Source organism: Panthera leo, chromosome F2 (assembly GCF_018350215.1).
Source record: "Panthera leo isolate Ple1 chromosome F2, P.leo_Ple1_pat1.1, whole genome shotgun sequence".
NCBI classification, from domain to species: Eukaryota; Metazoa; Chordata; class Mammalia; order Carnivora; family Felidae; genus Panthera; species Panthera leo.
Window position 1 is genome coordinate 35604775 of NC_056695.1, and position 17812 is coordinate 35622586.

The 17812-nt window shown below is 36.7% G+C and overlaps 1 protein-coding gene across 1 annotated transcript in view; it reads right to left on the reverse strand.

The window, feature by feature from the left end:
• MMP16 (matrix metallopeptidase 16) overlaps positions 1–17812 on the reverse strand; it is a 283955-nt gene that overhangs the window by 19527 nt on the left and 246616 nt on the right. Inside the window, exon 7 of the mRNA XM_042923584.1 lies at positions 17499–17637. Within this exon, the coding sequence (XP_042779518.1) occupies positions 17499–17637 (139 nt within the window). The remainder of the gene's footprint in view (positions 1–17498; positions 17638–17812) is intronic.

Consider the following 17812-nt stretch of genomic DNA (forward strand, 5'->3'; position numbering starts at 1 on the left):
TGTGAGTGGGGGAAGGGCAGAGAGAGAGGGAGCACGCTCCAGGCTCTGAACTGTCATCAGCACAGAGCCCAGCGTGGGGCTCGAACTCACTGACTGCAAGATCATGACCTGAGCCGAAGTCAGATGCTTAACCAACTGAGCCACCCAGACGCCCCAGTAGGAGTAATCTTATTTACTCCAAGAGCTTCTACTGCCATTTGCTACCATATGTAAAAAACAACATTTATTGAGTACCTTCAGTGTCCCAATTATCATGTTAAGTACTAAGGGTACTAAAGAGAAGAAGACAGACCTGGTCACTATCCTAATCATCCTGCATTCTACTGGATTAGGCAGATGAAACCAAAGATACAAAAATATAATTGTAGTAGTTGAAAACTACTGAATGCTATGAAGGAAATACATCAGGGGGTGAGAAAAAAGAAATCCTAAGGGGGACACTCCTTCAAGTAAAGCAATCAGGAAAGCTTCTCTGAAGAAACAACACTTAAACCAAAATTTAAAGAAAGAGAAGATGGTATCTATGCAAAGAATGTCAAGAATAGTATCCTAAGCAAAGGAGTTTGGTATGATTAAAAATGAACAGATCAGCGGAGTGTACTGAACAAAAAGAGAGTGGTACTGAAAATGTATGTGGTGGGTTTTAGTCTTATTTGAGCACACTGAAACCATCAAAGAGTGAATGAATGGAGGGATATGATCCGTTTTGTATTTTCAAAAGATGATTTTTTTTTGCCTTTTGTGAAAAAGAGATTCTAAGGCAAAGAATGGAAATGAGAAGACCCGCTAATGCTCTTTTGCAAGAATTAATTAGTTGAATCTTTCATCAAAACTTACTTTAGTGCACTTACTAGGCACTATTTTAGGCACTAGAGATGCAGCACTGAATAACAAGGGCACCACCTCTGCTTTATGGAGCTTAGATTCTACCCAATGGGTATGGGAAAACTGAACTTAGACAAGCAAACAAAGGTAATTTCAGAGAGAAAAGTACTATAAAAAAAATATGCCTTAATGTAAAAGTGATGGGATGGGAAGAATTGCTTGTATCAGACACGGGAAAGATCCCTTTATTCAAATGAGGCTGATTTGTAACTTACATAATTCAAAAAAGCCAACTCAGTGAAGATGGTTTGATGGGGTGGAAACACCAAGGACAAATGCCTTAATGGGAAGAACCTTGTTAGAGAGCTAGGATACAATGTTGTTGGAATGTATGGGAAGGGTAGAGGTAAGGATCATGTGGCCTTTATCAAATTTTGAACTTCATTCTAAAGTGAAATAGGAAGCCACTAAATAGTTAAATTAAAAAATTCTTTGCTAGTAGCCTATAATCAGGTGACAGCAATACTGATGGAAAGGAGAAAATGGACTTATGATGCATTTTGGAGATGGAATTGATAGGCATTACTGTTCGGTTGGCTGTGGGGAATTAAAAAACAGATAGGATCAAGGATAATCCTCAAATTCTGACTTTTGTAAGCAAGAGAAGAATTGTGATATAAAATAAGCCAAAGAAGACTGTGGTGGATGGGCTATAGGGGGCTCAAATCAAGAGTTTGAGATGTCAGTGAGATATTGAAATGAAGTCAAGGAAGCAACTGGATATGTGAGTTTGAAGATAACAATTTGTAAAGTCACAAGCATAAATATGGTGTTTACTAATTTAGGATTTATGTATATATATATATATATATATATATATATATATATAGAGAGAGAGAGAGAGAGAGAGAGAGAGAGAGAAGAATATATATAAAATAATATATAGAGAATATATAGAGGAAAGGTGAAGAGGAACCAGAATTGGGCTTCTAGAAATCTATGTCCCTCAAAGAGGAGGCAAATGCAAAGGAGGCAGACGAGGCAGGGAGGAAGACTAAAGTAAAAGAAAACCTTAGAAGTCAAAAAAGAGAGTGGCCATCAATGGCTATCTGTAATCCTAACAGCTCTTGAAAGCCAAATGGTATATATAGGTATCTACTGGGATTTTCTATAAAGTTGACCCACAAGTTCAAATTTGAACTCATCAAAGGACCTTTCTTCTTGTTTCAACTATTTGGGTGGATGACACACTAATTATTCTGTATGTAGTAATGCAGTAAACATCTGCAGGCTTCCTGTTTATTGTTTTTCATATCTGATGGATCATAATATTTAGCTAATTTGATTACTAAACTCTTCCTTGATCCTGTCCCTTGCAGTCCATTCATATTGTCACTGGTACTAGGTAAGCTTTTCAGTTATCCCTTCTAAAGGTGATTGTCTTGCTCCCATGCTGTGAAGTAGGTCTCATTATACTCCATATCTCCCCCATACATTACCATCCAAGCCTAGAGCCAGTCAAAATTCTGTAGGGTTATGGATTATAGGTTAGGCAGATGGGCAGGGATGAGCAGACCCATCTGTTCTTCTTTCTTGGGAACATGATCCAGGGAATATTGAGAGACACTCCCATTCAGCAGAGGGAATTGACTATTCATTATATGGTCTGAGGCTTGAGAAGCCATGATGGCCATAGGCAAGCAGACATTATGAGGATGTATAAATTGAGTAACCAAAGACGTGAATTGAAACAGAAAACAGAATGGAATAGATGCAAAGAGCAAAAGTACACATAGGAGAGAGATCAGGAGGCCTGAGAAAGAGATGGCAAGTGTAACAGTTCTTGAGTGAATTACTGTCACACATCCCACATCCACCCTAAACTCAATTAATCCTGTTGGGTTATTTTTTCTTTTAACTGAGTAAGATTATTCAGTATAAATTTCGGCCATGCAAACACCGCACCAGGTATCTGATGTGCTTAAGCTCAAGTCTGTTAGCCAAAGTCCTGGGTTTTAGCCAGTGCACCATTCTGTCTTCCATCCATGTGCCTTGAGAGCGACATTTTAATGTTCTAACTTGCATCATTTCAATAACTTTCTTTTTTAAAAATAAATGTTTATTTTTATTTTTGAGAGAGAAAGCATGAGCAGGGGAGGGGCAGAGAGAGAGGGGGCAGAGATCTGAAGCAGGCTTCATGCTGACAGCAATGAGCCCGATGTGGGGCTCAAAACCATGAACCATGAGATCATGACCTGAGCAGAAGTCAGACACTCAATGGACTGAGCCACCCAGGACCCCAATAAGTTTTTTTTGTCTCCTTGACTCCAGTCTCACTTTTATCTGTCTTCCACAAGGTCATTAGAGGGATCTCTCTAAAATGCACACCTGATTTTATCTCTCTTTTTGTTTAAACTTTTCAGTGGTTTGTCATTGCATTCAGCATAAAACCCAAATTCATCTATGTCATTTCAGGGTTCTTCTCAATATAAATCTCTTATTTCATCTACATTCCATTTATTTCCGTTTCTGGAAAATGGGTACGACTCTTTCAAAACTTCACTTAACATCATTTCTCTGGAAAGCAGTTCCTATCTGAGTAAGGTGGGCCTCTCACATTTCCAGAGTACTCAGGCTTCTTCTTTATCATATTACTTAGTGCACTTTTAGTACATATAATTTAGTGCATTAATGGATCACAAGCCTGCCACCTGCTCTAGGCTGTGAACAACTTGATGTGGACAAACACTGTAACTGGCACTTCCTGCAGTACCTTATGTATAATGGTTGAAAATTAGTAGGTGCTTAATAAATGGTTATTAATTCAAAGACCCATGTTTAGTATACACAAATAACCAAAGATAAGATGAAAACAAAAACAAAAAGTCTACATAAATTACATTGTGGGCCTGGTCTTGAATCTTGTTAGTAGAGCAGAAAAAAATGAGTTTTATAACCACTAAAGAAGTCTAAGAAAATAAAAAGGCATGTCCCCATATTATGTTGAAGGTTATTTAATTAATTATATTTAACTCTGTGTTGGGAAATACTATCATAAAAATGTACCCCTATCCTGAGCCATTGTTTAATTTGAATATTTTGGTAAAGAAAAAAACACATCCCAAGGGCCCAGATCACTTCCTGGCCACAATCAGTGAGATGGAAAATCCAGACAGCTGTTTCTCAGCTTGCTATATATTTTAGTCATATCTATGTGTCATTTAAAATACAAAGTCTTGAAACAATACAATGAAAATAAAGTCCTGCTCTGTGTGCTGCCTATACCTCAGTGACTATTACGTTCTTTCCTGTCGTCTCAGTTTTAATTAGGAAAGGATAATACAGTTCCAATGCCTCCCATGCTAGCTATTTAGAGTAAACCTGTTATCAGCTATACTCAATTGGTTATCTGTTCTTTTAAGCAGAAACATTCTAGCATGCTTTAGAATACTTCCGTTTGTAGTTCCTTATCTCTATCCTATCCATGAAAATTTCTTCATACTCTTTCCAGGCTTTGTAGTGATATCGAGAGGCTCATAGATACCCAGGATGCCCTGGTGCATGTAGCATGAAAGAATGTTTACAGAAGCCTAATTTATGTTTTCCAGGGTGTCTCAGAAGGCAATAATGTGTGAAAAAAGAATAACAGTTACGGTCTTCCAGGAAATTCTTGTTATTAAAGTAAAACAACTCTTAAAAAATGTGTTTCAGATGTACTTGCCTATACTAGTGGTCAAGAGTTTTCAGTCAATAAAAAGGAGAAACAATGAGCCTTTCACTTTTAATAATCAAGGCCTTTGTATAGAAGATTTCAATTAACTGCTCCTCCCCCCCTCCGTTTGGAACATAGCAGGGGATTTTTTTTTAATGCACTTATAGTCCCTTCAAAAAACAAAACAAAACAGAAAACTCATCAGCAAATATTTGCTATAAGGTTACATTATGAGATCCCAGCAGTTAAACACAAAAAATGTTAAAAATAACACCTTGCCTGCTGAATATTTGTGGTTTAGAATTCAAGAAAATAACTCAACAATGATTATGAGTTATACATTTAATTCTCCAGGTGTTAATTAAGGAAATACAATTATACAATGCTTTTTGTATCTTGATGAGGTAAGATTTTCACACAACAACATTGAAGTAATTTTGTTTCTCTTTTTAAGAGTTTTGATTAAGTATGTGAGATTCATATTCAATTCTTTTTTTGTTGTTACATTGGAGAGGTAGATTTTTAACTACCTTACGATCAGACATTCTGCTTCTCAAGGAAAATATTGCCTCTTTGGCAGAATGAAGGCATTTACTGGATTTCCTACAAGGTTGACATATTCTGGAGCAAGTGGAAAGAACTGGTCCTTACTGACATTGTACTTGGCAGAATGCAGGGGAAAATATCAACAAGTCTGAGTTAAAGACAGAGAAGCTTTATAAATAAAAAGAATAACCTCAAAGAATGTTTACAGTTGGAGATGACTTTACAGACCATCTATTCCAGTAATTCCTCAGTGAGATTCATCCATCCATCCATCCATCCATCCATCCATCCATTCATCCATCCATGCAATGTCTGTTTATTACGAGGCTCTTATAGCCAGTCACTGAACTTGGAGCTATAGATACCAATGAAGGAAACACACAGATTCTTGCTCTTGTAAAACTGATGGACCAGCAGAGGAAATAGACACTAAACAAATAATCCCATGAAGAATTTTTAAATTACATGCTTATTCTTAAAAGGAAAACTGTAGTGTCTAATGATTTTTTAACATTTTTATCAAGCTAAATTAATACCTGCTTTTCTAACACCCTTGGACTGGCGCACTGTTACTAATGGGAGTGCACTATTTTTATTGTTCAGATGTATTAAGATCAGAAAAAAGGTTGAGAATCCAGCCTAACACATTTATTTTACAGGCCAAAAAAGTGATGTTCTTAAAACACACAACCAGTTGCTAATATATTTGTACAACAGACCAGGTATTTTAATTCAATACTCAACTTGCTATTCCAAATTGACTCTCTTAATAGTACACATTTACACTCTGTCTGGCTTTCAGAATTGCTGATGATTTTTTCCTTCCTTCCTGCTTTATCAAGTAATCACTCCACATTTATTATTGGAAGTGTTTATTAATTAATCCACTGTATTCTGCTCATGCCTTGTTCATTGTATCCTCAGTAATCAGGTACTCTTTAAAATTTATTAACTAAAAAATCAACTATATTTTTGTCTTATTAGAGTCCACAAAATTCTACTTACACATTTATATTTTGTATCTTCTATTACAACAATGGTTAGTAAACTTGGGCCACCAGCTGCTGCCTGTTTTTGTAAATAAAATTTTATCAGAAGGCAGTCACACCTATTCATTACATATTGTCTAGTCTGCTTTCACCCTACAATGAGAAAGTTTAGTAGTTATGATTGAAAAGCATATGATCCACAAAGTCGAAGGTATTTGCTTTGCATCCTTTTACATTAAAAATGAAAACATTAATTCCTTAAAGCCTGGATTTTCTTCATATAAATGAAGGCTCCACTTAGATTATTCAATAACTATTGTTCATTGGGCTAATTATTGTGCAACATTGATATATGCTTGGAGAATACTTCAGAGATTTGGGGAAAAAAACTCATGAAGAATTAATATTTTCCATATTAGATGCTGTGGTGTAATGGAACATTCAACAGCCTCGAAAGTAGATAGGACTAAGGGGTGATAGCCCTGCCAATTGTTAGCTGGGAGATCTTGGAAAAGTAAAACCCGAATCTTCCTTTCCTATTGTGCACATAAGGTACTAACACCTCTCATCCAGAGCTCTTGAAATAATGAGGGATCAAATGTATAATATATCCATGCCATACCCAGATCATGGTACCCAATAAGTGGTACTTATTGTATCACACAATATTCCATCGTTCAAATTTGCTTGCTACCAATTCAAATAAATAATATCGATAATACATGATTAAGTACACAGATATACATTAGTGCCAATTATTTGGATTAAGTTGTAATTTCTGTATTGTTTACAGTCTGGTTACTCAAGAAATTTGAACAAATGGCCAACTCTGGAGGTCATATGGCTTTTTGCCACCAGCATTTATTTTTCCAGGTTTTACAACATCATCTAGTAAGCAGAGAGTTTTGAATACTTCCGCGAATGTGGCAGCCATTGCATTAGTAGCTTATTAGATTTCTCTTTGAGAAAGAACCGAGAGCACCTGGGTGGTTTAGTCGGTTAAGCATCCAACTCTTGATTTTGGCTCAGGTCATGATTTTACAGTTGTGAGATCGAGCCCCGCATGGGGCTCCATGTTGAGTGTGGAGCCTAATTAAGATTCTCTTTCTCTCCCTCTGCCCCTGCCCCCTCTCACTTTCCCTCTCTCTCAAAATAAAACAAAATCTGAAAGAAAAAAAGAAAGAAAGATGGAAAGAATGAAAGAAAGATGGGAAGAAAAAGAGAAAGAGAAAGAGAAAGAAAGAAAGAAAGAAAGAAAGAAAGAAAGAAAAAGAAAGAAAGTGAGTTGGTCTATCATATGAAGGCCTTTGGATCTGATAATTGGGCCAAGAAGTCAGCTAAGTGGCTTTGGCGGGGCCAAAGCCATGATACTCTTCTTCAGCAGCTTCCAGCCAGTGACGGAGCATGGCACATCCTAGATCCTGGCCATTTCTGCCCTACTTGAGACTCCTCTAACGGACAGTCTTTGCTATGGAGCTCCCTATTTGGTTCTCCAAGACTCTGTCACATCCACAGCACAGTCCAAGGCTTTCTAGGCCAGTCTTGCCTTTTCCCTCTTTGCCTTCAGAGGTTTATTTCTTTTCTCGATCTTTATCTCACTGTTTGCTTCCCAGGGAACTCAAACTGACATGGTAAATAAAAGGATATGATTAAAATTTTGGATAATGAGAAAAAAAATTAGACACAGGTTTCACTGATGGGAAAATATTGTAGTTTAAAATAGGAACAAACACAGCAATAATAAAAACACACCATAGACTTTTGGATTGTTATAAATAAGCAGAGGTATATTATCAAGGGAGTTTTCAAATATTATATGTTTAGTCCCTTGGTTTAGATGATGACTTCATGTCAATATATAACATAAACATTAATATTCAAATTCTTTGAATATTTAGAATTCAAGAAAATAGCACAATTCACATGCTATGAATCTATTTTTATGTGTATCAAGGGCCACTGAATGTAAATTTCTTAATCTGGTGTAGCTCTTTAGGCATAAATTTCCCATTACCTCCCATAAGGAAATAATCATTGTAATCATCTATTTATAGTAAAAGATCTTTTAGTTATTCATTGCACTATGCAAGAAAAGGTGTATTTCTACCTCAAATGAATTTCATTAGCACTCCCTAAACCTTTCAAGAGTGAGGATTTGCAAGTACCATTAAGAAGTTGCTGGTTTACAGGAGTATTTGAAATAAAGTAAGAATGTAAATTACATAAATAATGTCTTAAACGGCTATTTTCTTTGCCATCTTCCAGTGCCACATGTTAGACACCTCTTCTTTTTTAATGCATGTGTTTTGAATGACTGTATATTCCCAAACTTTATTATCCTGCTCTTTTACACCCTAGATAATTTACTTCCAATTCTGTAAGCGATTTTTGCCTCTTGAAATGAAGCTGTCAAATAAGTACTGCTTAAAATTATTAAGTCATAGCAACAATATGAATTTTGAGACTTTTCAACTACTTGATTTTGACTGTTACTGATTTTGACAACACCGGAGACTTCATTTTAAAAATTATTTTCAGTTGAGAGAATTACACCAACTCCATTTTCAACATAGATTTTTGATATTATTATCCCATAACCATTCGGCCTGAATATGACTAGTAATTGAGAATATCAACATCTGGCGTGATTGTACTCATAACATGTTACTCTATTATATTCAATTTACCTGAATGATGTTAAGATAGCTGACCAGCTGAAATTGAGGGGTTTGTACATTGGCCTCACATTCTAATACAAGCAGCTACACTGAGTACCTTGATTAGTAAAGGGAGACATTATGTCCTTTTTAAAAACAATAACACACCCATGCATATGTGAGGTAGAATGAAAAAATCCCTTAAACTATTTACCTACTTACTTATACCTGTTTAATTACACACAAATTTGAGGGCCCTTAAAGGAAAAGTATGTGACAACACAGTAAAACATAACTAAAAAATAAACAAAAATAAGAAGAGGGAAATTATAATACAGAGAGAAAATAATATAGAAAAGCAAAATAAAATAACAATGATGAAATTATTTCAAATGTGGGCATCAATCTATTTTATAGCCATTCCAATAAAAATACTTACTAGAAAATACATTCTAATCATTATAAGCAGCAAATTCTAAGATTAAATTGAAATTATATAATGTTTTAAATATATCTTCAGTAAGTGGAACGAGTCTATATTAAGACTTAGTTAATTTCTCAATCTACTATTCTCAATGACACTAGAAATGTAACCAAGAAGAGAGGTTGCTGAGAAGGAGGCATCCCTGCTCATAAAGGGGACACTCTGCTTAATTACCACTGGGCTCAAGTAAGGGACTGAAACCAGAATAGTATTAATTTGGATGATTATAATTAACACACTGTGGAACATTGAAGGAATAAAATTTTACTACCCAGAGTCACCAGAATACTTAAATTTATGAAATAGTTGAACTATTTCAACATAAACTGATGTGCTTAGTGAAGCTGTTTTTTAGTAAAGCTGTACTGTGGTACCACTGACATTCAATAAATAGCACCTATTTCAGTACATAATTTGTTAAGTTTTCACATATGTATGTATATGTCAAAATATCAATACAATCAAGATAGTGAATATACTGATCACCCTAAAATTTCTCATGCTCCTCTGTATTCCCTCCTGCTCAATTCTCACCTGTCCTCAGCAACTTTCTGTCACTATAGATCAATTTGCATTTTCTGGAGTTTAATATGAGTACTATTTTTTGTCTGAATTATTTTACAAAGCGTAATTATTTTGAGCTTCATCCATGTTGTAATGTAAGTTAGTAATTCATCCTTTTGTATTGCTAAGTAGTATTCATTATATTGACATATCAGTTTCATCATCCATTGATCAGTTGAGGATATTTGAATTATTTCTAATTTGAGGTGATTACAAATACTTATGTTTTGAATATTTGGGTAGATATCTTTGGACATATGTTCTCATTTGTCTTGAGAAAATACCTAAGAGCGCAATGGCTGGTTCATACAGTAGCTATATATTTATGTTTTAAAGGAATTATCAACACTTGGCATGATCAGTCTTTTTAATTTTGGCCATTCTAACAAGTATGCAGTAGTATCTCATTGTGGTTTTAACTTACATCTTCCTAATGACTGATACTGTTAAGCATCTTTTTATGTGGCCATTTGCCATCCATATACCATCCCTGGTGAAGTTTCTGCTGAAATCCTTCACTCACTTTTATTGAGTTGCTTATTTTCTTTTTCAGTTTTGAGAGATCTTTATATATTCTGGATACAAGTCCTTCATATATATGGTTTGCATAAATCTAGTCATTGGCATGTCTTTTATTCTCTTCAAAGTATCTTTGAAGAGCAGAATTTTTTTTAATGTTTACTTTTGAGAAAGAGAGTGAGAGAGCTCATGACTAGGAGAGGGGCAGAGAGAGAGGGAGACAGGGGAGACAGAGAACCCCAAGCAGGTTCCATGCTGTCAGTGCAGAGCCTGATGCAGGGCTTGAACCCATGAACTGCAAGATCATGACCTGAGCCAAAATCAGGAGTCTGATGCTTAACCAACTGAGCCACCCAGGTGCCCTGAAGCGCAGAGATTTTTAATTTTGATGAAATCCAATTCATTAAGTTTTCTTTTATGGATTGTGATTTTGGCATCAAACATAAGAAATTTTGTCTAAACCAAAGTCACATATATTTGTCTCTTATTTGTTTCTAGTTGTTTTATACTTATGATTCTACATTTAGAGATGTTAGCACCATTTTTAGATAATTTCTGTATATGGTGCAAAGTTTGGATTAGAGGTTTTTTGTTTTTTTTTTTTTTTTTTGCATATGGATATCCTATGTTTTCAGCACCATTTGTTGAAAAATTATCTTCTCTCCACTGAATTTCCTTTGTACCTCTGTCAGAATTACTTGTCTATCTGTTCTTAGTCTGTTTCTGGACTCAATTCTATTACACAGATTTCTTTTAATTGTTTATGACAATGCCACACTGATTACTATAGGTCTAAAATAAGACTTTCAGTGTTTAATTAGTGTTCTAGAAGTGGTTTTGTCTATACTAGGTCCTTTGTATTTGCACATGAATTTTAGAATCTGCATGATAATTTCTACAAAAAGCCTTCCTGGGATTTTGATTGGGACTGCACTTAATGTTCAGATAAATTTGGTGAGAGTTATAATAATACTGAGTCTTCCACATCAATAAGACATATTTTTCCATTTATTTGTCTTCTTTACTTCATTTAGCAAAAGTTTATAGTTTTCAGTGTAGAGATTATTCATATATCTTTTGGATTGATCCCTAAGTCTTTGATAGTTTTTGATGCAATTGTAATTTTTTTCTCTTAAATTTTCAATTCATGACTGTTTGCTTCTATGTGATGGGAGAAAATTCTCCATAGGTCACCTGATTTTCAGCATGTCTGGTGAGCAGAGGCAATGACTGCCTTTGTTCTAGACTATATTTCCAAATATATTTGTGTAGCAAAAACAATCTTGGGTTATAGAGTGTGTCTCCTCCACAGCAAAGGAAAGATTTGTTTATTGTCCAGTATAATATAGAAAATGTTTCCCTTTGGGATAAAATTTAAGCAGGCTTACTTCTCATTATGAAATATTTAGGTTCTCTAAGCTTGTGGTTTCTTTCCTACAATGTAACTGATTACATGTACAGGTGTCACCTGGCCCTCTTCATATCAGCCTTTGAGAATCAGGGGTTTAGGCGAGTCATACAAATGGCTATACTCTGGCTACACTTTTGTCTCTGTCTTTTTCTCTGACCCAGGAATCTTGTGTTTCTACCAATATCCATGCAAGTGAGGCAGGCCAACATGGGAGCTTACAAATAGGATAAAAAACTCAGACCCCTCACAGTTCCTGTATAGAAATACAATTACTTTTTGTATAATGATCTTATATCTTGTATACTTACTAAATTCACTTGTTCATTATAGATAATTGGTTGATTGCATCTGATTTTCAACAGTCATGTTGTCCATGAATATAGTTTTATTTATTATATCTTTTTTAACATTTTTTAAAATATTTATTTTTGAGAAAGAGACAGAGTGCAAGAGGGGTAGGGGTGCAGAGAGAGAGAGGGAGACACAGAATTGAAGTAGGCTCCAGGCTCCAAGCTGTCACCACAGAATCTGACACAGGGCTCAAACTCATGGAGCATGAGATCATGGCCTGAGCTGAACTCAATGCTTAACCAACTGAGCCACTCAGGTTCCCCTCTCTTGCCTTTAAAAAAAATGTTTATTTATTTATTTTGAGAGAGAGAGAGAGAGGGAGGGAGAGGCAGACACAGAGGGAGAGAGAGAATCCCAAGCAGGATTTGTGATATCAGCACAGATGCCAACGCGGGGCTCAATGCCACAAACTATGAGATCATGACCTGAGCCAAAATCATGAGTCAGACACTCAATCGACTGAGCCACCCAGGCGCTCCTCTCTTGCCTTTTTTTACACTACATAAAATCTCCAGTACAAAACTGAATAAAATGGACAAGTGTGACATCCTTGTCTGTTCCCAGTCTTATGGGAGAGGTTAGATGCTGTGAGTTTTACCTCATCGGGTGAATATTTTTGTATCCTTATTGGAAACAACTTGATTGCTTCAGGTCTTTCAAGATTTGTTAGGTAGGAGTGGAACATGTTCCTTCTATGATAATCATTACCCACTTCTGAGAGAAGACCTTTTTCAGTACTCTATCCGATGCCCATGGAGGGGTGGCTGGTGGGAATAAGTACTGTTAGCTCTGTGTAAGAGTCAGGAACTCTTCTGTTTCATCCTATGAAGTGATTCTTACTCTACACCTCAGTAGTTTCCCGACATACATATGCTGACCAGTTCCTTCTCCCATATTTTAGGGAGTTCCTCTGCTGATGTGTGCATGCTCACTCTGTATACCTCTCTCCTTGGCATTGCTTTGTTCTGGGCACTGTAACCACCTTGTTATGCTTTGACTCTCTGCTCTGTTACCCTCAACTGAGACAGTCTTCTGAACACCACCTGGACCACCCCCCCAACTTGTTCTATGGCCTGGAAACTTTCCCCAAACAGGAAACTGGGACCCGGGATCATTTCTCTTTATTTCCTGACTCTCAGGTTCACTACCCTTTGTTTCTTGCTGTCCAGTGTCATGAAAATCATTGTTTTAAATACTTTGTCCAATTGTTGGTGAGTTTACGTAGGAGGGTAAATCTGATCCCTATTGTTACATCTCAGCTGGAAGCAGAGACACGTCAATATATTTTGATACACTATACTTTAACATACCAAAGAGCAAAGGTTCTGTTAAGAATATCAAGTTAATCACATATTTAGAGAATAAGTTGCTGTTGTTTGCATGATTTTATAATTTAGGTACTGACAACTCTCACTGCATATGACAAATTTGCATACATAAAATTTGGCCTAAAGTTTGGGCTGTGAATACGGACAGAGATTGGGATTTGAACTTTGTTCTTTATTCGTTCTATAAATCTTTGTGTACTGTTTACTATATCCCAGGTATTGTTTAAAACAGAGGTCAGCGAACTAGGACCAATGCCTGCTTTTGTACAGCCCATGCTCTAGGAAGAGTTTTTTTTTTTTTTTTTACATTTTTAAAGGTTAAAAGAAAGGATATGTAATAGGGGTGGCATGGGCAGCAAAGCCTAAAATATTCGTTATTTGGTCATTATTGAAAAAGTCTGTCAATCCCTGATTGAAGATACAGGGAATACAGCAGTAAAAAAGAAAAAAGAAAAAAAGAGTTGGGGAGAGAAGAACTTGCCCTTATGGAGCTGATATTCTAGCGGGAAGGATACCCATGAGCAATAAATCGGTGAAATGTATAGTTTTTAGATGGTATGTAGAGAATTAGAGCAGGGAGGGAGATTGGATTGCTAGAGATGAGCTGTAGACTGCTTCATGGCCCACTGAGCAAAACGAGGAGGATGGTTTTGGGATGAGGAATGATTTGATCCCTCGGAAAAGTTGGACTTTTTGAGGTGATCAAGGATATAAAGAGATGGTGGCAAGCTGGAATGGTCACTTTGATTGTGATTATTGTGGTGAGGGTAGCAAAGGGGGGGTGTATTAACTGAAGTCCAGAATTCTGGGGCCTTAACTCTCCTGCCAGCGGGGAGGTGGATACTAGGGAAGGGGGTGGTCTTACCGCGGTTACCCAGAGCTTCTGGCTCCCCTCTGGGAAAGCAATGATGATTGGAACAGGGGAGCTGCAGATTCATGGCTGGGTGTGGAGAAGGTTTCCCTGAAAGTACTGTGGAGAGAACACTAGAGGGAGGAAGCAACACAACAAGGTCCGTGGACCGACAAGAGTTCTAAGATCAGACATTTCTTGATAACCGGCAATATACCAGAAGAGATCACTGGCAAACACAACATGCCAGGAGTTGAATAAATTTGTGACACGAAGCAAAGTTATTCCTATTGCTAGCGTCGTGACATCAGAAACACCATACTGAGTCACATCATATTCACCTATACTGTTTTCATTCAAGTGTTCGTAGAGCACCTACTATGCACCAGCACTGTTCTAAGAACTGAAAATACAGTAATGTGCAAGGAAATACGATAAATCTCTCAGGTAATTTACATTTGAATGCTAGAGGTGACTTCAACTTTTTCCATACACTGTGTGCAAGCTGGAAGGCGTGACTTTAAAGAGGGTGGACAGAGGGACATTCTGAGGAGGTGCCTTTTCTGTTGGCTGTTGAAAAACTGAAAAGGAGGTGCCCATTCCACAAGTGAATGGGTGAGGAGAAGCAAAGTGAATAAAGGTGAGAAGGCCCTAAGGCAGTAAAGATCTGTCAGAACACTGATTTATGACTAGGCCCGGTTCTGCTCAGGCAGTTTTGTCAGAGAGCACTAATGATTCTGTGGTGAGACAGGGCCTCTGGGGACAGCCTTCAAGCTGAAAGCTACCTCGGGCTTATTCCTCCTTTCTTTCTGTTGTTATTGCTCATAGGACCAAAGAAAAGTGTAGGGGAGGGGAATTTCCTTCCAAAATATCATGCCCCGAAGATTCAGAACCTTTTGCCGCTATCTTTTCTTTGTCCACAGTGGTGCAATGTACCTGCACGTCCACTTCATTTACATGCTTATTGTGGATAGCAGGAGGGCAGTAAGATTACCAATATCATACTAGTAAGAGTAATGACTGACATCTATCGAACGCTTATGTGTGCCAAGTGCCTCACATGTAGTAATTAATTCAGTCCTCAAACTAATTCTGAGATGGGGAGTAATGCTAACCCCATTTTTCAGATACAGAAACTGAGACAGAGAGACTTGCCCAGTTCATACGGCTAGTAAGTGTTAAAAATTGGCAGTGTGCCTTCAGAATCCTCATGTACTTATAACTAATGTATTCTACCCCGCTTTTCTCCAGGAACGAACTGTAAAGAGAAAATAAATTCCAGGTATTAACTTTCATTTCATATGGATAGTTTGGATCTCCCTTAAAATATTACAAGTGTTTCTTATACCCTAGGTTTTCATTATTCTCATCATTACTAGTTCTCATCATTACAAATTCACCTAGTTTGATCCCGGGAATAATTACTTTTCTTGGGGGGGGTGTTAAGACCCCTTTTCTTCTCTTCTACCTCCATCCCTGTTTAAGCTTCTTTTCAGTCCTTTAAGCTCTTGCTAATATACTCAATCAATCAATCAGTCAATCAGTCAGCAATCAATCGATATGTTCTGCACCCTAGTTCTCAGTTTCAGCTCAAATATCTTTTTAGTTTGTTTCAAAATTTTATTTAAACTCCAGTTAGTTAACATTTAGTGTAATATGGGTTTCAGGAGTAGAATTTAGTGATTCATCACTTACATAACACCCAGTGAGCATCCCAACAAATGCCCTCCTTAATGCCCATCACCCATCCAGCCCATCATCCACCCACCTCTCCTCCAGCAACCCTGTTTGTTCTGTATCATTAAGAGTCTCTTATGGTTTGCCTCCCTCTTTTTTTTTTTTCTTTCCCCTATGTTCATCTGTTTTGTTTCTTAAATTCATTAAATACATGAGTGAAGTCATATGGCATTTGTCTTTCTTTGATTTATTTTGTTTAGCATAATACACTCTAGCCCCATCCATGTCATTGCAAATGGCAAGATTTCATTATTTTTATGGCTGAGTAATTTTCCATTGTATAGATATACCACATCTTCTTTATCTATTCATCAGTCAATGGACATTTGGGCTCTCTCCATTATTTGGCTATTATTGATAGTGCTGTTACATAAACTTAGGGGTGCACGTGCCCCTTTGAATCAGTATTTTTGCAACCTTTGGGTCAGTACCTAGTAGTGCAATTGCTAGGTTGTAGAGTAGTTCTATCAAATATTTTCTCACAATTCTGTCAATCCTCCAACTCAAACTCTTTCCCTGTGTTTCCCCCACACACTTATGATTTATTGTTTTGGGTGCTAGAAAGTTTTGAGGATAGAATACCAGGCACTTGACTAAGTTCACTTTACCAGGTAATCTCACTTTTGTATGGGAGGCAGTTAGTATTTGTGCAATTAAAATTTGTCACTTAGGTAAATAACAAGCAATACATTTTATTGGGTGAAATTAATTGGGTGAATTTTATTTTCCTACTCATGAGTTTTCTTAGCCTTTATGAGCAATTTGTTAGTTTACTGGAAACTATTTAACACACTTATTAAATCAAGTAAAGCTAAAAAGATTATACTGTATATGAAAATAAGAAGTAAAATAGACTTCATTTTATAAAAACAACAAGCAATTCCAAATACTCTAAAAAAAGAAAAAAACCCCACAAAACTCTTTAGTTAATGGAAAAAAAGGGCTTTTTAGTAATTAATCAATTGATTCATTCATAATTTACCTGTTTTTAATGTTTAATTTTCTTTTTTATTTTTGAGAGATAGATAGATAGAGAAAGATAGAGAGAGAGAGAGAGAGAATGAGCAGAGGAGGAGCAGACAGAGAGGGAGACACAGAATCTGAAGCAAGCTCCAGGCTCTGAGCTGTCAGCACAGAGCTGGACATGGGGCTCGAACTCACAAACCACGAGATCATGACCTGAGCTGAAGTTGGACTCTTAACCAACTGAGCCACCCAGGAGCCCCGATAATTTACTTCTTGTGCTTTTAAGCCAAATCTAAAAATTTTAAGAAATCACACAATGCTTTCTAAATTTGACTTATATATGAGAATGCCTTATAAGAAAACAAATTAGAGAGTTAAACATGATCATTGATTTTACTTCATTTATATTTCCAGTCAATATATACAGTTCATTTCAGAATATGAGTAAGATACCTAACCTCATTCAACAGGTTTTACTTATTCGTTTCTATACGTGCTATAGGGCCCTGCACAAAATGACCAAAACACAGCAAAGCAAAACATAGGAAACATTCCTTACCTTTAAAGAAGACAAAATTCCCATCACTGTTTTCATAAACTGCATCGATACTAGGAGGCAAGCCCCGCCAGAAGTAAGTAATTTGCATGGGGTACCCATCCATCACTCTGTTGTTTCTCACTCGCCAAAACCACTGGTCCTATAAAGCAAGCAAAAGTATCTCTCAACAAACAGGCAGGCCTTCATGGCATTTCGCTGTGCAATGCTGTAACATTTCCAAAACTAAACTAGTGTCATTTTCACTGTCTCACATCAAAGCAAAGAAGCATCTAATTAACTTGCTTACAGTGATCACAGGTATTTTTGGAGTTAAC